The sequence below is a fragment of the Ascaphus truei genome, chromosome 8 (assembly GCF_040206685.1).
Source record: "Ascaphus truei isolate aAscTru1 chromosome 8, aAscTru1.hap1, whole genome shotgun sequence".
Classification (NCBI taxonomy): Eukaryota; Metazoa; Chordata; class Amphibia; order Anura; family Ascaphidae; genus Ascaphus; species Ascaphus truei.
Window position 1 is genome coordinate 26,003,853 of NC_134490.1, and position 26,500 is coordinate 26,030,352.

Here is a 26,500-nt window from a genome sequence, read left to right on the forward strand (position 1 = left end):
GTCCTAGGACCACCCCAGGTCAACAGTTAGGTCCCCCATATCCCCCTCCCAGTCAACAGTTAGGAACCCTTGACCGCTCACGGTCAACAGTTAGGGTAGCTGGACTCACTCAACAACCTGTGGCCAATCACCAATTCTACAACTTGTAAAGACATCTTAATAATATGTCTATCTTATTGTGCTCTATATAGAGATTATAGATCATATTTACTATGTAGTCTTCTGCCATAAGACACCTTCCAGTGCTAGAACACAAGTTACAGCCAAATGGCTGTGTATTTGTTAATAAAAGGTGCATCGTTATTCCTGCTGTGCTAGTTTTTTTTCCCCCATTATATCTTATGGATTACAGATTGTGATTAGTTGATGGAAGGGGTTTGGGGTATGCATACTGCAGCTCTTATTCTTAGCTGGCCGATTACTTTGGGGCTTTGCTGAATATACGTCTAGTAGTTTTGTTTTTTGGATTAAAACTGTTGAAAAGTTGAAAGTTAATTTTGCTTTGTTTCATTCTTCTGGTATTATTACATCCCAATGCAGCATTCCTTGCATGTACTTCAGCATAGAAAGATATCAAATTATAGCTCTTGGATTTTTAAAGCACTTTGTACCAATAACAGAAATTAAGAGCAAGGCTATTGTGGCAGGGTGGTTTCCCTGTCTGATATCTATGCAGGGAAAGCATGGGTGTAGCTACTGTGTCCAACCATGAGCTGGTTAATCTCAGCCTGCGAGAGACCATACTGGCTTGGGGTCCCCCCATCCCTCATCCCCCTCCCCCCACTACTATATATATGTATACCAACCAGTATATGTATATTTATATATGTGTATATATGATCAAATCACAATTACATAGTGGGTCATTTTTACTAAGCCATCTTCTTCCATAAGACACCTTCTAGTGCTGGAACAGACCTTACATTCTATTGACTTGAATGAGCTGTAAGAGTGCTGGAAGAGACAGTGCCTAATGGCAGAAAACTGCTGAATAAATATGGACAAAAAGAGAGGGGGTAGAAAACATAATTGGGAAGATGTCTCAATCAACACAAAGAAAAGTGTGTGTCAGGGGCAGTGCTCGATTTTGTGATCTTGGTTGCATCAAATGTAAGAAGCTTGTCAGTGAGGTTTCCCACCTCTGGTTCTCGTAGGGAAGCAGAAAGATGTATGCCAAGCTCACACATAGCGGGTTGTTTGAAGAAAATTATATGGAAAAAAATTGGATTAACCGGGCCAAAGATACCAACCACTACCAGGGCCCTAATGGGTATTTGATAGAACAGGCAGGGGGTGAGCAGGCGTTTTGATGTAGGGGAAGGGAGGTAGGTCTCCAGAACATTTTTTAGGGTAAAGAAACATCTGAAATGAGAGGCTTGGATCTTACTCTTTATATCTTTATATTACTATACCACAATTGTAAAAAAAATTTTTTTATATATATATATATATATATATATATATATATATATATGCAAATATAACTGTTACAGTTATAATACAGTTATATTTGCATATTTGCTTTCCTGTGGAGGGTTTTTGTCACTTTTTTTACTCACCATAACTTAACTCAGTATTATGTTTTATATATATATATATATATATATATATATATATATATATATATATATATATATACATATACACTTTTTTTCATGGGTTTTAAGAAAATTAGAAATGTCTAGTAAAATATATATATGATAAAAAATCACTGGCACTCCAATAGAAATTCAATAATGAATAGGTGCATGTCCCATATAAATAATAAAAGTATACATTACCGCATAGCAGCAAAAAGGGAGACAGCACTCAGGTGAATGAAAATAAAAGTATTAAATACAGCACATAACTCCAACGTTTCGATCCCACAGGGACCTGCACCACCCTGAGGAAGATCCCCCTGTGGGATCGAAACGTTGGAGTTATGTGCTGTATTTAATACTTTTATTTTCATTCACCTGAGTGCTGTCTCCCTTTTTGCTGCTATGCGGTAATGTATACTTTATATATATATATATAGATATATATATATATATATATATATATATATCTATATATATATATATATAAATAAATATATATATATATATATATATATAATGTGCGTGTACTATATATATACTGTAGTACTAAATGTACTATATATATATATATATATATATATATATATATATATATATATACACGTGCAGTATATATGTGTACTACGCATTTCTACTTTTGATAAAAACCCACAAAAGAAAAGAAAAATTTTAATTTCATCGCATTGTTTGAATCCTAGTTATCGGTCTGTTTCGTGTTCACAATACTTTCACAGTAGATTCCTTATACAATATATTGTAAACATAGGATAACATGAATAAGCCATGTAGCTGGAAGAATTTCCCACACTCCTTATCTATGCACATGCTTAAGCCTTGTATTCAAAGAATATCACATTTTTGTTGTTAAAATTGATTATTCATGTTGGTTGACAATTTAGTAGGCGGATTGTATTATCAGATCATTATATTTGTCCTCTATACATAATATTTATACAGCAATATATGTAATATTATGGGCCATATGTACTAAGCAGTCTTGGGCCATAATGACCATAATGGCCATTGTTCCATTCACTGTAGGGTGTCTTCCAGCACCGAAAGGTGTCTTATGGCAGAAAACTGCTTAGTAAATATGGGCCTACTGTATATGTGTTGTAGTTAAAAGATGAATCGTCGCAGAAAGAGCCAACACAGACATTATATTTACGAGGTTGGACCTTTTTGTCCTTTTTGTCAACAGCATGCAAGACGACAATATAGAAGCTTCTGCGTCTATATCTCAGCTTCTGAGAGAGAGCTATTTAGCTGAAACTAAGTTACACCACGAGAACAGTGAACAAAGCAGATCTATCTCTTCTTCTCATTCATTTCAACATAGCGTCCACTCTGGCAAGGTTGAGGAGTTAGGGGGAGCAGATGACCATCCGGATCTCTCTGCTTTTCTAAACCAGGAAGAATTAGATCAAAGTGTACATTTGGCAAGGCAATCAATTGACCATGGTGGAAAACAGAAAGAGATACTGACTAATCTTAATTGTCCCGCTAAAGAATTGAATAAACAACCTACACCCGTTGGAAGCCCACCAGTGGGCAGATCAAGCAAATCATTACCTACTGACAAAGGACAACCGACAAACTTTTATCAGGAACATGTTGTTAAAGGTACAAAGAACTACACAGAAGGCAATACAGATCTGAAAAAACAACAGAGAACCAGTCCATATGGAGCTGAAACAGAGTCGAAAAAGGAGTTTCTAAACAAAGCCGCGGATTTTATTGAAGAACTTTCTTCACTCTTTAAAGGTAACAGCTCCAAGAGGATCAGGCCTAAGTCTTTAAAAAATCGCAGGAGCAAACGTGACTTTAAAAGTGGATCAGTGGAAGAAGACATCTCTAATTACACTAGTCAGTCAGACAACAGAGAGAGGCCACACTACACGCCAGAAGAAACAGAGGCAGAGATCAATATTACTGGCGCTCAGGAAATAGAGAGATTGGAAGCCATAGAATCGGTAACTGATCAGGAAGCAGTGCCAGAGAAAACAGATACACCATCTTCATCTATTTATTTGGAGAGGGCTATTGGGCAGCCTCCAAATTTTGTCCAGAAAATAAGAAGTAGAGAGGTTACAGAAGGAGCCAGAGTACAATTGGATTGCATTGTGGTTGGAATTCCAGCACCTGAAGTAAGGTACATATTTTGATGCTTTTACTTCTTCCTGAACAGTTACAATCTATATATTTTTACCTTATTTGAAACATTGGGTTTCCCGGAGCTGAACAGCAGCACTGCAAGCTCAAGGGACCCCCTAGAACAGGAGTGGTCAACTCCAATCCTCAAGAGCCACCAACAAGTCAGGAATTCTGGCTTCAGCACTTGTGGCTCAATCAGTGGCTCAGTCATTGACCGAGTCACATATTGAGCCACCTGTGCTGAAGCAGGGATATCCTTAAAACATGACCTGTTGGTGGCCCTTGCCACTTGCCCTAGTAGCTGAGATAATGATTTTTTAAATTCTCTTACACGAATTCTGGTTCTGGAGAAACAATATGGCCACTGGGGTTATACTCACTCTGGTGGCCAATACTGGAAAAACGACAAAAACATTTTATCTTGGCAATTGGGGGGTTCCTTGAGCAGCTACTCAGCTCCAGATGGTTCATATGAACTGTACTATCAAACTATACGATTTAAAATGATGATTAGTATTTTTAAAGGAAGTGGAACTGTTGGTTTTTAAATGACATAGTAGCAGTACTTCTGGTTTGTACATACAAAAATACCCCGAGTACCATCACACACTGACCACCATAATATGCGCAAACAGATATAGCAGGCATCATTGTTGTCACCTTTGGGGTATGTTAGGGTGCAGTGCAGTATTTGGCAGCAATATTATCACTGAATCCAATTTATACTGGGATAATGGGAGCTATGTTTGGGTATGTTGAGATATCTGGGGGCCCAAAGTCATTTATTTATTAAGGCTTTTGATACCTGGTTTTGTTTTTTAAAATGAAATGTCCCAAACACATGTGGACATTTGTGTACAAGTTCACTCGTTCTCAGACATCTCCATTCCCACAACTGACTAAAAGAGGCCCCCTTAATGAGCCAAGATAATTATAGGAACATGCTAATCAAATGGGTATGAAATAGAAGCAATCATTGGCATTGTTGGAATGTCTCAGAGCTATAATATAAAAGAAGACCTTTATCAAGAAAGAACTGTTACATTTAGTTCACTACCAATTCATTCAGCACGATATTTGCTCAGCAGTTTATTGATTTAAGCATGATTTCATAAAGTTTAATAGATGAGTAAATATTTTATAAACCATGATGCAGGTTCGATTTGATAGTTTGAATAAATATTTTATTGACAGATTTAGGAGACACGAAAATGTTGGCGGTAATCACAGGGGAAGGCATTAAAGTACATTTTAGAGGGGTTTTTTTTAAAGATATTTTGTGGACATCTTGCCTTGCTCTTCATTAGTTTTTAAGTGTTTGGATTTAGTGGATTTGGGGGAATGTTCATCAAAATTGGATACTTTTTTTAATTGTAATTATGCTAAAACGTATACTTAAAATATGCATGCACGTCACGTTGAGACGTTTTCTGTCACATTTTGTTACTTAATAGTCATTCCAACTGTAAATGTTTTAAGTGGTTGTATGTAATAATATGACAAGTTAGTTGTACTGTACAGCTATTTGACTCAGATACTTGTATAATAATGATAAACTGCCATGTCTAAGCAATTTATGTTAAAGAATGTTGTATGAAATGTAGCAAGAAGGTATTTGGTGGGCTACATAAAGGGGATGACTATAAATGGTTTCAAATAGGCATTATGATGCTACGTTTCATGATAAATGTCAATTTATGTTGCATCCCTTTGCATAATATATGAAGGTGTTTTGTATCAACCTTGTTACATTGTAACTGTCACAGTTTTCCTGTCGCATCTATCAAATCCAGCAGAACTGGGGTGTTAAAGGAACAATACAAATGGGCCGTTTGTTCTCATTTATCTTTTACAGGTAGTCCTCGTTATCCAACGTTTCACTTTACAACGAATGGCATATCCAACGCTTTACAATGCAACCCTACGGGTTTCTCGACACCGGAATGCGTTATCCAGCGCTCACCACCACTGATTAACATGGGACTCACTTTACAACGGTTTCACTATCCAACACTACTTCCAGAACGGAATCCGTTGATAACCGAGGACTGCCTGTATTTTAATTTTTTTTACATAGGATTGAAGCAGGGGGTCTCTGGAGCTGAAGCCCGTTCATTTCAGCCCCTGGCACCCCCTGCTTCCAGAGATACTTAACTCCGAAGGGGGTGCTGGTGTCTCCTGCAATTGTATAGCACCCGCGTCAGGTGGGCCAATAGGATGCCGCACCGGATGGCGTCACGACTTCCTATTGGCCCTCAGAATGCGGGAGCTTTGAAAAGCGGCCATTACGTGAATTCCAGCCAGCGAGCTGGAGTGGCTACCGGCACCCCTTACAGAGGTACGTATCTCCGGAAGCACGCAGTTTCCCGAACTGAAATTAATGGGGTGCAGCTCCGGAGACCCCTGCTTCAATCCTATGTAAAAAAAAATATTGTAAAAATGAAAGAAAAACGGCCATCTTGGATTGGCGCTCTCTATGCCCGTAGATTAACCATAGTAGATGCAGGAAACGCAAAACAAGTTTCATACATTTGGCCAAGACGCCGATTGAATATAGAGAAAATTATTGTTTCACATTAAGCTGACAAACATATCGTTTTGAAACACCAGCATGGGCAGGCTTATTATTTTATAGCCAAAATATAGATACTACAATCCTGTTTGTAATGTGGAATTCATTACCCATGGAGACTGTGATGGCAGATACAATATATTTGTTCAAAAAAAGGTTGTTCATATTTTTAGAAAGGAAAGGTATACAGGGAGATACCAAATAAGTAAACATGGGAAGGATGTTGATCCAGGGAGTAATCTGATTGCTAATTCTTGGAGTCAGGAAAGAATTTATTTTTCCCCTTATGAGAAATCATTGGATGATATGTCACTGGGGGTTTTTGTTTGCTTTCCTCTGGATCAAAAAGTATAGATATAGGATAAAGTATCTGTTGTCTAAATTTAGCATAGGTTGAACTTGATGGATGCATGTCTTTTTTCAACTTCATCTACTATGTAACTATATGTTCCTAGTAACACAATATATTCCATTATAGGTCAGAATATCAGAGTTTCCATAGAATGCAATGGCAGTTATAACGCAGAATGCCCCACTGTATCCCACCACGGGGTACAATAAATCTGGATACATCTGTATGTAACGATGATTTGGGCAAAATGAAAGATACTGGTAGTTATTAATTGCAGTGATTTATGCAGTATTGAGAGTCAATAGGTGCTCTGCTATTGTGTAATTGCTTTTGCATACAGTCTTCATTATTCCTTCTGGGGGCTCAAATGATTACATTAAATCCAATGGAAACTCTGGAATATTTGCATTTTAAGGAGATATGTTGTGTTATCTAGGGGAACAATCTCTCACACTACATCTATATATTGGGATATATCGCAATATTAACACAGAAACATAGAATTTGTCGGCAGATAAGAACCGCTTGGCTGTGTCTGCCCATTTCCCTATCGGCTGAAAAAACGCAGCCCCTGTTTGATCTTTGGCTTTCGTATTTAGGAAAGGTTTACTATATAGCTATCCCCTTACTGTATATCTATCCCAAGCATGTATATATTCCCTTACTGTATATCTATCCTAAGCATGTATATATTCCCTTACTGTATATATATATCCCAAGCATGTATATATCCCCTTACTGTATATCTATCCCAAGCATGTATATATTCCCTTACTGTATATCTATCCCAAGCATGTATATATTCCCTTACTGTGTATTTATCCGAAGCATGTATATATTCCCTCACTGTGTATCTATCCCAAGCATGTATATATTCCCTCACTGTGTATCTATCCCAAGCATGTATATATTCCCTTACTGTGTATCTATCCCAAGCATGTATATATTCCCTTACTGTGTATCTATCCCAAGCATGGTTATATTCCCTTACTGTATATCTATCCCAAGCATGTATATATCCCTTACTGTATATCTATCTCAAGCATGTATATATCCCCTTACTGTGTATCTATCCCAAGCAGGTATATATTCCCTTACTGTGTATCTATCCCAAGCATGGTTATATTCCCTTACTGTATATCTATCCCAAGCATGTATATATCCCTTACTGTATATCTATCTCAAGCATGTATATATTCCCTTACTGTGTATCTATCCCTAGCAGGTATATATTCCCTTACTGTGTATCTATCCCAAGCAGGTATATATTCCCTTACTGTGTATCTATCCCAAGCATGGTTATATTCCCTTACTGTATAGCTATCCCAAGCATGTATATATTCCCTTACTGTGTATCTAACCCAAGCATGGATTCCCTTACTGTATATCTATCCCAAGCATGTATATATTCCCTTACTGTGTATCTATCCCAAGCATGTATATATTCCCTTACTGTATATCTATCCCAAGCATGTATATATTCCCTTACTGTGTATCTATCCCAAGCATGATTATATTCCCTTACTGTATATCTATCCCAAGCAGGTATATATTCCCTTACTGTATATCTATCCCAAGCATGTATATATTCCCTTACTGTGTATCTATCCCAAGCATGTATATATTCCCTTACTGTGTATCTATTCCAAGCATGATTATATTCCCTTACTGTATATCTATCCCAAGCAGGTATATATTCCCTTACTGTATATCTATCCCAAGCATGTATATATTCCCTTACTGTGTATCTATCCCAAGCATGTATATATCCCCTTACTGAATATCTATCCCAAGCATGTATATATTCCCTTACTGTATATCTATCCCAAGCATGTATATATTCCCTTACTGTGTATCTATCCCAAGCATGTATATATTCCCTTACTGTGTATCTATTCCAAGCATGATTATATTCCCTTACTGTATATCTATCCCAAGCATGTATATATTCCCTTACTGTATATCTATCCCAAGCATGATTATATTCCCTTACTGTATATCTATCCCAAGCAGGTATATATTCCCTAACTGTATATCTATCCCAAGCATGTATATATTCCCTTACTGTATATCTATCCCAAGCATGTATATATTCCCTTACTGTGTATCTATCCCAAGCAGGTATATATTCCCTTACTGTGTATCTATCCCAAGCATGTATATATTCCCTTACTGTGTATCTATTCCAAGCATGATTATATTCCCTTACTGTATATCTATCCCAAGCAGGTATATATTCCCTTACTGTATATCTATCCCAAGCATGTATATATTCCCTTACTGTGTATCTATCCCAAGCATGTATATATTCCCTTACTGTGTATCTATCCCAAGCAGGTATATATTCCCTCACTGTGTATCTATCCCAAGCATGTATATATTCCCTTACTGTATATCTATCCCAAGCATGTATATATTCCCTTACTGTATAGCTATCCCAAGCATGGTTATATTCCCTTACTGTATATCTATCCCAAGCATGGTTATATTCCCTTACTGTATATCTATCCCAAGCAGGTATATATTCCCTTACTGTGTATCTATCCCAAGCAGGTATATATTCCCTTACTGTATATCTATCCCAAGCATGGTTATATTCCCTTACTGTATATCTATCCCAAGCATGTATATATTCCCTTACTGTGTATCTATCCCAAGCAGGTATATATTCCCTTACTGTATATCTATCCCAAGCAGGTATATATTCCCTCACTGTGTATCTATCCCAAGCATGTATATATTCCCTTACTGTATATCTATCCCAAGCATGGTTATATTCCCTTACTGTGTATCTATCCCAAGCATGGTTATATTCCCTTACTGTGTATCTATCCCAAGCATGGTTATATTCCCTTACTGTGTATCTATCCCAAGCATGTATATATTCCCTTACTGTGTATCTATCCCAAGCATGTATATATTCCCTTACTGTGTATCTATCCCAAGCATGTATATATTCCCTTACTGTGTATCTATCCCAAGCATGTATATATTCCCTTACTGTGTATCTATCCCAAGCATGTATATATTCCCTTACTGTATATCTATCCCAAGCAGGTATATATTCCCTTACTGTATATCTATCCCAAGCATGGTTATATTCCCTTACTGTGTATCTATCCCAAGCATGGTTATATTCCCTTACTGTATATCTATCCCAAGCATGGTTATATTCCCTTACTGTATATCTATCCCAAGCAGGTATATATTCCCTTACTGTATATCTATCCCAAGCATGGTTATATTCCCTTACTGTATATCTATCCCAAGCATGGTTATATTCCCTTACTGTATATCTATCCCAAGCAGGTATATATTCCCTTACTGTATATCTATCCCAAGCATGGTTATATTCCCTTACTGTATATCTATCCCAAGCATGGTTATATTCCCTTACTGTGTATCTATCCCAAGCATGTATATATTCCCTTACTGTATATCTATCCCAAGCATGGTTATATTCCCTTACTGTATATCTATCCCAAGCATGTATATATTCCCTTACTGTATATCTATCCCAAGCATGGTTATATTCCCTTACTGTATATCTATCCCAAGCATGTATATATTCCCTTACTGTGTATCTATCCCAAGCAGGTATATATTCCCTTACTGTGTATCTATCCCAAGCATGTATATATTCCCTTACTGTGTCTATCCCAAGCAGGTATATATTCCCTTACTGTGTATCTATCCCAAGCATGTATATATTCCCTTACTGTGTATCTATCCCAAGCAGGTATATATTCCCTTACTGTGTATCTATCCCAAGCATGTATATATTCCCTTACTGTGTATCTATCCCAAGCAGGTATATATTCCCTTACTGTATATCTATCCCAAGCAGGTATATATTCCCTTACTGTGTATCTATCCCAAGCAGGTATATATTCCCTTACTGTATATCTATCCCAAGCAGGTATATATTCCCTTACTGTGTATCTATCCCAAGCAGGTATATATTCCCTTACTGTATATCTATCCCAAGCATGTATATATTCCCTTACTGTGTATCTATCCCAAGCAGGTATATATTCCCTTACTGTGTATCTATCCCAAGCAAGGTTATATTCCCTTACTGTGTATCTATCCCAAGCAGGTATATATTCCCTTACTGTGTATCTATCCCAAGCATGTATATATTCCCTTACTGTGTATCTATCCCAAGCATGTATATATTCCCTTACTGTGTATCTATCCCAAGCAGGTATATATTCCCTTACTGTATATCTATCCCAAGCAGGTATATATTTCCTTACTGTGTATCTATCCCAAGCATGTATATATTCCCTTACTGTGTATCTATCCCAAGCAGGTATATATTCCCTTACTGTGTATCTATCCCTAGCATGTATATATTCCCTTACTGTGTATCTATCCCAAGCATGTATATATTCCCTTACTGTGTATCTATCCCAAGCAGGTATATATTCCCTTACTGTATATCTATCCCAAGCATGTATATATTCCCTTACTGTGTATCTATCCCAAGCAGGTATATATTCCCTTACTGTATATCTATCCCAAGCATGGTTATATTCCCTTACTGTGTATCTATCCCTAGCATGTATATATTCCCTTACTGTGTATCTATCCCAAGCAGGTATATATTCCCTTACTGTATATCTATCCCAAGCATGGTTATATTCCCTTACTGTGTATCTATCCCAAGCAGGTATATATTCCCTTACTGTGTATCTATCCCAAGCATGTATATATTCCCTTACTGTGTATCTATCCCAAGCAGGTATATATTCCCTTACTGTGTATCTATCCCTAGCATGTATATATTCCCTTACTGTGTATCTATCCCTAGCATGTATATATTCCCTTACTGTGTATCTATCCCAAGCAGGTATATATTCCCTTACTGTGTATCTATCCCAAGCATGGTTATATTCCCTTACTGTGTATCTATCCCAAGCAGGTATATATTCCCTTACTGTGTATCTATCCCAAGCATGGTTATATTCCCTTACTGTGTATCTATCCCAAGCATGTATATATTCCCTTACTGTGTATCTATCCCAAGCAGGTATATATTCCCTCACTGTGTATCTATCCCAAGCATGTATATATTCCCTTACTGTATATCTATCCCAAGCATGTATATATTCCCTTACTGTATATCTATCCCAAGCATGTATATATTCCCTTACTGTATATCTATCCCAAGCAGGTATATATTCCCTTACTGTGTATCTATCCCAAGCATGTATATATTCCCTTACTGTATATCTATCCCAAGCATGGTTATATTCCCTTACTGTATATCTATCCCAAGCATGTATATATTCCCTTACTGTGTATCTATCCCAAGCAGGTATATATTCCCTTACTGTGTATCTATCCCTAGCATGTATATATTACCTTACTGTATATCTATCCCAAGCATGGTTATATTTCCTTACTGTGTATCTATCCCAAGCAGGTATATATTCCCTTACTGTGTATCTATCCCTAGCATGTATATATTCCCTTACTGTGTATCTATCCCAAGCATGGTTATATTCCCTTACTGTGTATTTATCCCAAGCAGGTATATATTCCCTCACTGTGTATTTATCCCAAGCATGTATATATTCCCTCACTGTGTATTTATCCCAAGCATGTATATATTCCCTTACTGTGTATCTATCCCAAGCATGTATATATTCCCTTACTGTATATCTATCCCAAGCATGGTTATATTCCCTTACTGTATATCTATCCCAAGCATGTATATATTCCCTTACTGTGTATCTATCCCAAGCAGGTATATATTCCCTTACTGTGTATCTATCCCTAGCATGTATATATTACCTTACTGTATATCTATCCCAAGCATGGTTATATTTCCTTACTGTGCATCTATCCCAAGCAGGTATATATTCCCTTACTGTGTATCTATCCCTAGCATGTATATATTCCCTTACTGTGTATCTATCCCAAGCATGGTTATATTCCCTTACTGTGTATTTATCCCAAGCAGGTATATATTCCCTCACTGTGTATTTATCCCAAGCATGTATATATTCCCTCACTGTGTATTTATTCCAAGCATGTATATATTCCCTTACTGTGTATCTATCCCAAGCATGTATATATCCCCTTACTGTATATCTATCCCAAGCATGGTTATATTTCCTTACTGTGTATCTATCCCAAGCAGGTATATATTCCCTTACTGTGTATCTATCCCTAGCATGTATATATTCCCTTACTGTGTATCTATCCCAAGCATGGTTATATTCCCTTACTGTGTATTTATCCCAAGCAGGTATATATTCCCTCACTGTGTATTTATCCCAAGCATGTATATATTCCCTCACTGTGTATTTATCCCTAGCATGTATATATCCCCTTACTGTATATCTATCCCAAGCATGGTTATATTTCCTTACTGTGTATCTATCCCAAGCAGGTATATATTCCCTTACTGTGTATCTATCCCAAGCATGGTTATATTCCCTTACTGTGTATCTATCCCAAGCATGTATATATTCCCTTACTGTGTATTTATCCCAAGCAGGTATATATTCCCTCACTGTGTATTTATCCCAAGCATGTATATATTCCCTCACTGTGTATTTATCCCTAGCATGTATATATTCCCTTACTGTGTATCTATCCCAAGCAGGTATATATTCCCTTACTGTGTATCTATCCCTAGCATGTATATATTACCTTACTGTATATCTATCCCAAGCATGGTTATATTTCCTTACTGTGTATCTATCCCAAGCAGGTATATATTCCCTTACTGTGTATCTATCCCTAGCATGTATATATTCCCTTACTGTGTATCTATCCCAAGCATGGTTATATTCCCTTACTGTGTATTTATCCCAAGCAGGTATATATTCCCTTACTGTGTATCTATCCCAAGCATGGTTATATTCCCTTACTGTGTATTTATCCCAAGCAGGTATATATTCCCTCACTGTGTATTTATCCCAAGCATGTATATATTCCCTCACTGTGTATTTATCCCTAGCATGTATATATTACCTTACTGTATATCTATCCCAAGCATGGTTATATTTCCTTACTGTGTATCTATCCCAAGCAGGTATATATTCCCTTACTGTGTATCTATCCCTAGCATGTATATATTCCCTTACTGTATATCTATCCCAAGCATGTCTATATTCCCTTACTGTGTATCTATCCCAAGCAGGTATATATTCCCTTACTGTGTATCTATCCCAAGCATGTATATATTCCCTTACTGTGTATCGATCCCAAGCATGTATATATTCCCTTACTGTATATCTATCCCAAGCATGTCTATATTCCCTTACTGTGTATCTATCCCAAGCAGGTATATATTCCCTTACTGTGTATCTATCCCAAGCATGGTTATATTCCCTTACTGTGTATCTATCCCAAGCAGGTATATATTCCCTTACTGTACTGTATATCTATCCCAAGCATGTATATATTCCCTTACTGTATATCTATCCCAAGCATGTATATATTCCCTTACTGTATATCTATCCCAAGCAGGTATATATTCCCTTACTGTGTATCTATCCCAAGCAGGTATATATTCCCTTACTGTGTATCTATCCCAAGCAGGTATATATTCCCTTACTGTATATCTATCCCAAGCATGTATATATTCCCTTACTGTATATCTATCCCAAGCATGTATATATTCCCTTACTGTGTATCTATCCCAAGCAGGTATATATTCCCTTACTGTGTATCTATCCCAAGCAGGTATATATTCCCTTACTGTATATCTATCCCAAGCATGGTTATATTTCCTTACTGTGTATCTATCCCAAGCAGGTATATATTCCCTTACTGTGTATCTATCCCAAGCAGGTATATATTCCCTTACTGTATATCTATCCCAAGCATGGTTATATTCCCTTACTGTGTATCTATCCCAAGCATGTATATATTCCCTTACTGTGTATCTATCCCAAGCATGTATATATTCCCTTACCGTGTATCTATCCCAAGCAGGTATATATTCCCTTACTGTATATCTATCCCAAGCAGGTATATATTCCCTTACTGTGTATCTATCCCAAGCATGGTTATATTCCCTTACTGTATATCTATCCCAAGCAGGTATATATTCCCTTACTGTATATCTATCCCAAGCAGGTATATATTCCCTTACTGTATATCTATCCCAAGCAGGTATATATTCCCTTACTGTGTATCTATCCCAAGCATGGTTATATTTCCTTACTGTGTATCTATCCCAAGCAGGTATATATTCCCTTACTGTATATCTATCCCAAGCATGGTTATATTCCCTTACTGTATATCTATCCCAAGCATGGTTATATTCCCTTACTGTGTATCTATCCCAAGCATGTATATATTCCCTTACTGTGTATCTATCCCAAGCATGTATATATTCCCTTACTGTGTATCTATCCCAAGCAGGTATATATTCCCTTACTGTATATCTATCCCAAGCATGGTTATATTCCCTTACTGTGTATCTATCCCAAGCATGTATATATTCCCTTACTGTATATCTATCCCAAGCATGTATATATTCCCTTACTGTGTATCTATCCCAAGCATGTATATATTCCCTTACTGTATATCTATCCCAAGCATGTATATATTCCCTTACTGTGTATCTATCCCAAGCATGTATATATTCCCTTACTGTGTATCTATCCCAAGCATGGTTATATTCCCTTACTGTGTATCTATCCCAAGCAGGTATATATTCCCTTACTGTATATCTATCCCAAGCATGGTTATATTCCCTTACTGTGTTAGCCCTTACCACCTCTGCTGGCAGGCTATTCCACAAATATAGCACCCTTTTAAACACTGATATTAAATCATATGAAAACTATGTTATTATCAAATTATACTGGGGTTGAGGGTCAGTGCTGGGTCATCACAGGGGACAAAATCACCGGGGACACCTTGCACTACTTATTTGATATTATGAAGCCTAAAATAGGGCTTTATATTTGGGTGAGCAAACTACTAATACTTATCTTGATAATACCCCCTTAGTATTATATCAAACTGATTGATACAGCAGTTAATCAGCTGGACTGCTTTATGTAAGTGTGGTTTGTTCTGCTTGTTGGGTTTTGTTCTAGGCAATTGCTATATACAGTACATTAAAGAGGCAGTTCAAGCGGCACTTAAAAAAAATATGTATATAATTTTTGTTTTAATAATATATGCAGCCTTTGATTGCCTTTATTAAAAACGAATTACCTAAGCTGCGGATCGATTTGTTCTCCTGTGATCAATCAGCAAAGATCCTGCTTACTAGGGTTCACTTAATGGCCGCCTTTCAGTTTTATTCAATCCTTCAGTCGGTGTAACTCAGCAGCTACAGTTTATTCTTAAGTTACTAAGATAATATTATCTATTGTTACAGTTTGCAGCTCAAACATCTTGGAATATTGGGAACAAATTATCACACATAAGAAAGCGTTGCAAAGATCTTGCATCAAATGATGCTCAATATATTAAAATTCATTAAACATGGCATTAAGAGTTGAATTTCATTTTTTTTAAATAAATGTAGTAAGAATTATCTAATACTATAGAACTGATTTATCTAAAAAAAAACACACACAGGATATTTCATGAATTGCTCCTCTAATCATGATTCCTTATTTTGAGTTGACTTTTAGTGCTTTGAAAATGTTGGTACATTCTTACATTTTATTTCATGTGTTTTTATTAAATGGGTTGCATTCACTACCAATAATTTCTATGGGTATATATAACATGTTTAAGCAATGTTCATTAAAGTTCAAATTTACTCAAAAGTGTTAACCCGTAGGAAACCTTGAATCTAGTTCAACTGAATGGACCTTCATGTGTACTAAGGTTTAAACCTATTTCTTTATCCAGTTTGGTTTGCAAATGTTTGTGTAATTCTTTTTCATAGCACAGACCAAGTGTTCGTGCAAAGTTTTCTCTTTTGAAGTTCACAAGCAAAACATAAAGTATGAAGTTACATATTATAATAATAATAGCATGTTCTTGTATAGCACTGCTTGTTTTTACATAGCGCTTTACAGAGACATTTTGCAGGCACAGATCCCTGCCCCGTAGAGCTTACAATCCATGTTTTTGGTGCCTGAGGCACAGGGAGATAAAGTGACTTGCCCAAGGTCATTTTGTGTTTTTTTTCTTGTTAATTTTTAGCTTTTAAAAAGCAACACTACATGTGTTCATTTTTTTAAATATAGTTTTGAAGCAGGGGTCTCCGGAGCTGAACTTCATTAATTCCAGCTCCGGGGACCCCTTGCTTCCAGAAATACTTACCTCCGTAGTGGGTTCCGGAATCTCTGCTCAGTTTAAATGTCCTGTGTCACGTGGGCCAATAGGAAGCCTTAAGAAATTATGTCATGGCTTCCTATTTGTCCACAGGATGTGGGACATTTAAGCTGCCATTTTGCTAGCCCCAATTAGCCCAGCCGGAGCTGCTACAGACACCCCTTTCCCGTGTATGTATCTTGAGAAGTAGGGAGTCCCCGGAGCTGAAATGACCCTGGGGTGACCCCCTACTTCAAACATATTGAGAGAAAAAAAGTGTCAACATTTGCAGCATTTTGTTATTTTTGCCAAGTATAGTAAAAAAAACAAAGTTCCTGTCAACGAGACACATTGGTTTGCAAACTTGTGCTGATATAGCCTTGTGATCCCTTGGTAGAATATTTGCTTTTGGTCATTTCTGATGAAATCTAAAAATGTAGTCATTTTTCAAATGTCACTAATGAGCAAAATGTAGGCATGTGAACAAAGGTATCTCCCATCCCTTGTTATGACTAATCGCAAGGCCCCCACTTCAGGCTCCGGTTACAGTAGCAGAACACACAGGCCTTTTCAAGCATTGGCATTATCAAGGAGGTACTGTACCGTGTATGAGCAAATTGTAAGAAAGAGTAAGCTATGAAAGAGGAGCATTAAACTCAGTTTTGTCGAATGATACTAGGGAAAGATAATTTTTTTATTTTGAAATCACAAATGGTATCAGAATCAGTTACATTGCATTTAGTATCAAAAATAAAAAGAGAAAAACGCGCAAATTCTCATGTGTATTGAGATATGTTAAAATAAAGTATTACATGTGCAAGAAGAACAGAGACACGTACAGTATGTCTGGTGAGGGAACACCGCGTAACGCCAGGCTCCTTTCAATCTCCTCCGGAGCCATGTGTTTCCCTCACCAAACATACGATAAGCTTTTTAATCTCTGTTCTTCTTGTATCTGCAATACTTACTATTACTTTATTTTAATACGACCCAATATACTACGTCGTGAGCGGCTGCGCGCTTTTCTCTTTTTGTTTTTGATTCTTCAGGTCTAAAGAAGCCATCTTTGTTTGAACAGCTGCAGACCAGGATTTGTTTCTGTACCACCACTGAGATACGTACGTTTATATTATTTACACATTAATAAGTTATGATGGGTAAAAAAAGCTGTGTAATGCAGCAGGTCTATGCTTATAGGGGGGTCCATGTTAAAATAGATTTGAAGCAAAAGGTGACACTGTGTGCTCATTTGCATGTCATTTCCCAGAATCCCTTGCTGCAGTTGAAGCATTTTATGCTAGGAGATAAAGGTGAAAAGCAGGGTTGCCTACCTGTCACGTGATATTTTTATTTGTTATATTATTTAGTACACTCATATTTACATATATTTAACCTAATATTTAATTATAATTTTTTTATCATCGCAATTGGGTTTTGACTTACTACTAGTAGCTTCCCTCACTTTTTCACGTTTTTTCATCTTGCAAGAATATCTCATACATTTATGTAAAAGTATCACATGGTGCGCTACTTATTTTTTTTTTGAGAATTGAATATATTATTTCAAATTGATAGATTTTTTTTAACTTCATTATTATTAAAGGCTTTAATATTGGGATACAGAAAGGAAAAAGGGGGAGGGAAAAGGGAGCGGGGAAAAATCAAAATATACAATCACATAAATATACATAGAAATAAAACACAAATTAAAAGAATTTGTAAATATCTAACTCCGGCTACAGAATACAGGGCACAAATAAAAAATCTAAGTTTTAGTCGATACTCACACATCAGTGGAAGGAAACCTCCTGTGGCGCTGAGGTATGAATGGAAGTGTGATCTTGTGCAAAAGTTCTTGTCTTGAACTAAAAGCCTCAGAGAAGGGAGACAAAAATGCAACAAACACTACAATAGTGCATTACCCAGGGACATAGTACAATATAATAAAGAGCAATTTATTCTATAAAATATATAAAAACAATAAATCAATAAATCAGACAATGCATAAAATCTTCCATCCGCTTGTGCTCTAGGAAGATGAACTGCTCCGCCGTGGTAAAATTGAAATCCTACTCACCGGACGTGAATAGATCATGCGCAATGGTTAAAAGGTCTTTAACTCAGGTAACACCGCTCGCCGTGGGGTGGAACAGCCAGTTGATGCGGGAGAATCGCCTTCAATGCTCGTAGTCTCCTCGCTTTCAGGGACACCGTAGCAGTGCTATCCAAGGCGGTGACGTCAGCAGTTGAGCCGTTTGACCGGACTCTGTCAGCGAGGAGACTACGAGCATTGAAGGCGATTCTCCCACATCAACTGGCTGTTCCACCCCACGGCGAGCGGTGTTACCTGAGTTAAAGACCTTTTAACCATTGCGCATGACCTATTCACGTCCGGTGAGTAGGATTTCAATTTTACCACGGCGAAGCAGTTCATCTTCCTAGAGCACAAGCGGATGGAAGATTTTATGCATTGTCTGATTTATTGATTTATTGTTTTTATATTTTTTTATAGAATAAATTGCTCTTTATTATATTGTACTATGTCCCTGGGTAATGCACTATTGTAGTGTTTGTTGCATTTTTGTCTCCCTTCTCTGAGGCTTTTAGTTCAAGACAAAAACTTTTGCACAAGATCACACTTCCATTCACACCTCAGCGCCACAGTAGGTTTCCTTCCACAGACTTCTCATCTGGTTGGAAGATACCAGAATAACCTTTTTGGGCAGCTCAAGGACTACCTTCATTGAACTTTGTATCACAGGTTTTTTACGTTTTGTATATCACTGTATATTGTTTTCACGAGCGCTATTTGCACTTATCATTTTACCATTCACACATCAGAATAAAAAGATACACTTATAAACCCTATATGCTGCAATTGAATGTGAGTTCCAAGAGAGCCATGGTTCTCATACTAGGGTAACTTGATGAATATTAGCGTTAAGGATACTAGTTAGTTTATCCATGGAAGCATTATGCCATATTTTGTTAGAAACAAACATATATGTCCACCTGTGCAGCAGCAGGGATATCCTTAAAACCTGACCTGTTGGTGGCTCTTGAGGACTGGAGTTGCACGCCTACTGAAAATCTGGTGTCTTTTCCAAACATCAATACATTTTTGTGGTAGACATTCCACTAACGGCACACTCTTGTGTAAGAGGACTGTGGTTGTAATGTGATATGGTCATTCATTATAAGCACAAAACGATATGCTAGGAAATCCAGAACTCTGACTTGCACAATGACCAATAACGTTCCCTTAAATTAAACCTATCCACATATATAAAGTGTAACAAAAAATGACTGCTGATAACCTCATGCATTGTATTCTGACCTACAATGTGATAATCAGTTAATTAACGGCATTATGCCGGGTCTGTTCTGTACAACCTGTCATATACTGTAGGAAAACATGATTCGACGTGTAAGACCACAGTGCCCACATTTCAGTTATGAACTGCACGGAGGAATTTCTCTTCAGGGCCGACGAGAGGGGGGTGGTCGGTACAAATTACCGGGGCCTGGCGGTCCGTACGAGGGCCCGAGGCACGACTATGTTGCATAGTAACATTATATGTCACCCTATGGTGCCGCCCTCCTTCTCCTTCTTCTGAACCGCAGCGTCAAATGACGCCGCGAATGTCACCAACGTGATGTCACACGGCGTCTCGTTGCCATGGCAATGCGACGTTGCAACGTCAAATGACGTCCCGACGTCGCGTTACCATGGCAATGCGACGCCATGCCGTTCAGACGGAGAAGGAGGCCGGCAGCAAGGTGGCGGCCACCACAGCTAAGTGCTGGAGAGAAAAGAGCTGCTGGGGAGCCCCAAAAATATTTTCCCTGGGGCCCGAACCCGATCTCGGCGGCCCTGATGCTATAATGAAAGTAGGAAGTAGGTAGGTCCTGGTTGTAGGTCTGGGATGGGCGTCCTCCCTAAGTTCCTACACGTGCCCTAGTACTGAGCTTCTTCGTGAGTGGTGTGTTAGCAAAAAATTGAAATAAATAAATTACTAGTTAATTGTTACTCAAAAACATACAGAAGGCCCTTATTCAGTAACGTGTGATAGCGCAGATGATGTGTATGAGTAGCCCCATTAACTTTAATGGGGCTTTTCCTGTGATAACACGTCATCTGTGCTTATCACACCTTACAGCAGGGGTGCGCAAACTTCCTGTGCTGCGCCCCCCCCTGTCTGTTCTCCCCCCGTGTCGTGCCCCCCCCCTTACCTTTAATGCGGCGTCAAATGACGCCCGTCGCGATGGAGCCGCGTGGACCGAAGCCTGGTAAGTGAGTTTACAGAGGCCTCGCGCTGAAGAGCGCGGGGCCTCTGTAACCGCCGCGCCCCCCCCCCCCAAAAAGAACTCTCGTGCCCCCCAGTTTGCGCACCCCTGCCACAATAAAGACCATAGCCTACACTCCAATAATTAATCCAATTTCATATGACTTCTAAGTGCTGAAATATAAATAGCGCATAGATTGATGTTTTCTTCACACGGGCAGCATAAAACATTTTACAGCTGTTTTCTCTACTGCTTCTTCTTTCAAAACAGGTCCCTAAATTATTTGATGCCTGCTGACAGCTGTGCCTGGTAATGTATCTTCAGGCTCACAGTGAAGTCAAATGACCAATTCTGCTGATAACAAAATTGACACACATCCAACAAACACTTGTACATCGGATAAAAAAAAAGCCTCCTCCAGCTCGCAGGACGAAGGAAGCTGTAGGTTTCTTCAGACACGTGTTAAAAACATTATTGGGTCTATTTATCAAATGTAGAGGTGGAGCATGCACTCAGGTTGCTCACAACCTGTTGAAAAACATCATGGGGTCTATTCTATTAGGTTTGATGAGTTTGCTGCTACAACGCCAGGTTTGGCATGTTCTCGCCGAACGGTTTGTTATCGGTTGAGTTATCACGGTATTCAGAAAGAATCTGAACCCCTCTCAAACCATGCGGCTAGCCGCTAAGGCAATGAAGGGGTTAAACTTGAATAGCCTGTTTATTGGGGGCAGAGGGGGTGGATGAAGGGGGTGGTTGTCACAGGGTGGGTGGTTAGGCCTGCCGGGAAGTTTGCAGGAGTGGTTAATCCCTTCACTACTATAGCGGCGGGACCTGCTATGGTAATGAAGGGGTAAACCACTCCCGCTACCCACCCGGTAGGCATAAACACCCATCACAGGCCAAATACCACCTTCACCAACCCCCCGCTTCCCCCAATAAACATTAAAACCCAATGCTAGAAAATGCACCCATTGATTGCCAGTTTGGTTACCTATGCCTTCAATGGGAGCAAAGATAACCCCAATGCAATGGATGGGCACCCCCTCTATGCCCAACGAAGCTCCCTCCCCCACACACACATACAGTACAGTAATGGTCAAAATTACTATTACCCAGATCTGGATAATAGCTCATTTGACCATTAAAAAGAAAACATTATCCAGCTAGCATAAAGTAAATTAAAGTTGCACTTACCCCTGCCAGGATGAAGGCTGTCCTCGTCTTCCTCCTCGTCTTCCTTTCCATCCTCCGTGGCAGCAACATAACAATAAAAAACAAAGTAACCCTTTAATCACCTTAGCGGTTAGTAACCTGCTACCAACCCGGGATGCCTAACCACCCACCCCAGGGCAACTACCCCCAACCTCTACCCATTAATTGGCACAGTGGTACACCATGCCCATATAATATGGGCATGATTTGCCACTATGGCAGTCAATGGGCAACCTAAAATAAAAACAAGCACCAAAAATACACAAGTAAAGAAAAAACAAGCACCAAAAACCCACAGGAAAAAAAAATCACGTACCAAAAATAAACAATTAAATAAAACAAGCACCAAAAATAAACAACAATTAAATAAAAACAAGCACCAAAAATACAGTACATAATAATTAAATAAAAACAAGCATTTGCCAAAAATGCATTGCTTGTCACTGTGTTTATCTATAGCCCCAAAGTGTCATAGATAAACACATTGGCAGTCTATAGGCAACCTCAAAAAAGAAATACGCAATGAAAAAAATACAATCAATGTTTTTCTTACTTTTGACGTGTTCACACTCCGATTCCGAGTCCAGCAGGAACCTCTTGACACTCGACACAATGCTCCTCAACAACCAGTAAGTTCTCTTCTTTCTTCTCTTCTTTATTTGTAGTCCATTTTGGCGGATGTTGTCCCGTCGAATTCTTGTTTTCAAATGAGACGGGACAGGCCTTATATAAGCCCTGTGATGTCACACCTGAGTGTCAAATGGTACACCCTCAATCCGACTGGTGTACCATGTGACAGGGTTCTATTTTTTTTTTTAAGGATGTGACTTCATCTTAAAGGGAGGGACGTCACATCCTTTTTAAAAAATGACTGCCATCACATGGTACTACAACCAATCGAATTGTGAGATATGTACCATGTGAGGCATCACATGGTACATCCCCAATCCGGTTGGTTGGAGTACTATGTGAAAGATTCCATTTTTTTAAAGGATGTGACATCATCGCTTTAAGACTTAAGATTATGTCACATCCTTTAAAAAAATGCAAGCTGGGTGCTATGTGATGGCAGCCATTTTTTTTAAAGGATGTGAAGTCCTCCCTTTAAGATGATGTCACATCCATAAAAAAAAGGAACCCTGTCACATGGTACACCAGCCAGTCGGATTGTGGGTGTACAATTTATACAAGGCCTGTCCCATCTCATTTGAAGCCAAGAAGATGACGGGACAACATCTGCCCCTTTGGATTGGATTACAAATGAAGAAGAGAAGGAAGAAGAAGAACTTACCGGATGTTGAGGAGCATTGCGTCAAGAGTCAAGAGGTTCCTGCTGGACTCGGAATCGGAGTGTGAACACGTCAAAAGTAAGAAAAACATTGATTGTATTTTTTTCATTGCTTATTTTTTTTTGAGGTTGTCCATTTACTGCCAATGTGTTTATCTATGCCCCTTTCGGCTATAGAAAAACAACAGTGACAAGCAATGCATTTTTTTGGCAAATGCTTGTTTTTATTTAATTGTTTGGTATTTTTGGTGCTTGGTTTTATTTCATATTTGTGAATTTTTGGTGCTTGTTTTATTTAATTGTTGTAAGGCAGTGAACCGCCATCGCAGCAGCTTTTTCTCTGCCACCCAGACTAGCAGTGTGGAGGGGTTAAGGCCTGGAGTGCTTGAGCTACACAGCTAGGGCTGCTATACCTTCTGGAATTTGGAGCATGAATTGGTAATGAGGCTTGTCAGATTTTCAGTTTGGCAAACAAAACACAGCCCCGTATTAATGGAGGCGAGTGATGGGACCCTTATCTGGCTCCATGCTGTGGCTATTGCGCATATTGTCGATGTAACTATATGGGAAAACATTTATGATTTTGGCACTAGTCCGGTCTGGATGAGCCTGTGTAGGAGGAAGAGGCAGGGGTCTACGGGGAGGTCAGCTGTCCGAATTTGTTGGGACCATTCTATTACATCTTCCCAAAGGAGTGCTATCACTGGGCATGTCCACCACATGTGTATAAATGTGGCTCTTTCCCTACATCCTTTTGCACATAACAGGGAGTATCTTGGGATATATTTAACCATTGTCTGGGGTGTTTTGTACTATCGTAGCATAACCTTGCATGCATGTTCTTTATTGGGTATGCACGTGGAGCTAGTGACTACTGTATATATATATATATATATTTACAGTGGTCGACAAATCACCAAAAAATCTACTCGCCAAACAAAAAAATCTACTCGCCACCTAGTGCCACATGTGTGCTGCTTGGGCCAATAGGAGCTCGCCACGATGTTAAATCCACTCGCCCGGGGCGTGCAAATGTCGAACACTGCTTTGTCGAACACTGTGTATATATATATACAGTGTTCGACAAACCTATACATTTGCACGCCCTGGGCGAGTGGATTTAACATCGTGGCGAGCTCCTATTGGCCCAAGCAGCACACGTGTGGTACTAGGTGGCGAGTAGATTTTTTTGTTCGGCGAGTAGATTTTTGGGTGATTTGTCGACCACTATATATATATATATATATATATATATATATATATATATATATATATATATATAAACAAAGAACGATTCCTGCGCTCCTACCAATTATATATATATATATATATATATATATATATATATATATATATATATATATATATATATATATATAGCTATTAGTGTATTTAAAACATATTAGCTTTACTATTGCAATACTATCTGAATTTTGGAATCCATCTCCTGACTGCCAGGATGAGAAGTATTTCTTCAGTATTTGTCAATACAGTATGTACTTTATCAAGCGAGCCATTATATGAGTCCATTATATTCCCATATCATAATCTACTGTATCAGTAAGGCAAGCTTTTATATATAAGTAAATAGGATGTTTTTTGGTTCCAGCATTCTCCAGCTCTGTACCATACTACATGACTGAAGATTTTAGTGGGTTACTACGGGTCCTATCCTAAATCACACAATCCCCCACATCTTATAATATATTATTGAAAGCACTGTATGCCTGGATGTCCGGTGTCCCTAGCGGCAATCTCATTGGTCCCTTGGCCCGCCCGCCCCCGCACACCTCTCATTGGCCTCACACACTCACACCACCCCCTTGGCCCGCCCCCCACACCTCTCATTGGCCTGAGGCGGAGTGACGGGCCAAAGGTCCAAAAAAAACAAAAAAAACACACACACACCTCTCTGTCCTCTCCCCCCCCCCATCACACTCACCTCCCCCCCTCCCCGGTGCTCCACTCACCTCCGCTCACCTCCCGCTCCGCTCACCTCCCTCCCGCTCTACTCCCTCCCCGGCGGGGGGACACGCGCCCACCTAAGAGGCGCCCGGAAGCCGCTCCACTCACCTCCCTCCCGCTGCACTCACCTCCCGCTCCACTCACCTCCCTCCCACTCCATTCCCTCCCACTCCATTCCCTCCCGCTCCACTCACCTCCCGCTCCACTCACCTCCCACTCCATTCCCTCCCGCTCCACTCCCTCCCCGGCGGGGGCACACGCGGCACCTAAGACGCGCCCGGAAGCCGCTCCACTCACCTCCCTCCCGCTCCACTCACCTCCCGCTCCACTCACCTCCCTCCCACTCCATTCCCTCCCACTCCATTCCCTCCCGCTCCACTCACCTCCCGCTCCACTCACCTCCCACTCCATTCCCTTCCGCTCCACTCCCTCCCCGGCGGGGGCACACGCGGCCACCTAAGAGGCGACCGGAAGCCGCTCCACTCCCTCCCCGGCGGGGGGACACGCGGCACCTAAGACGCGCACGGAAGCCACTCCCGCTCCACTCCCTCCCGCACTCACCTCCCTCCCCGGCGGGGGGACACGCGGCACCTAAGATGGCGGCGCCCCGAAGGAGAGCTGACGTGTGTGTGTGTGTGTGTGTGTGTGTGTCACTGTGTGTGTGTCACTGTGTGTGTGTCACTGTGTGTGTGTGTCTCACTTTGTGTGTGTGTCTCACTGTGTGTGTTACACTGTGTGTGTGTCTCACTGTGTGTGTGTCTCTCACTGTGTGTGTGTCTCTCACTGTGTGTGTCACTGTGTGTGTGTGTCACTGTGTGTCTGTGTCACATGGGGGG

General features: G+C 39.4%; 1 protein-coding gene across 4 annotated transcripts in view; it reads left to right on the forward strand.

The window, feature by feature from the left end:
- MYPN (myopalladin) overlaps positions 1-26,500 on the forward strand; it is a 123,409-nt gene that overhangs the window by 42,944 nt on the left and 53,965 nt on the right. For 3 of the 4 annotated variants that reach the window (XM_075610879.1, XM_075610880.1, XM_075610881.1), the window contains one exon: positions 2,785-3,735. The exons of the other annotated variant lie outside the window; for it this stretch is intronic. In XM_075610879.1, coding sequence (XP_075466994.1) covers positions 2,785-3,735 — 951 coding nt within the window. The remainder of the gene's footprint in view (positions 1-2,784; positions 3,736-26,500) is intronic. 4 annotated transcript variants of the gene reach the window in all.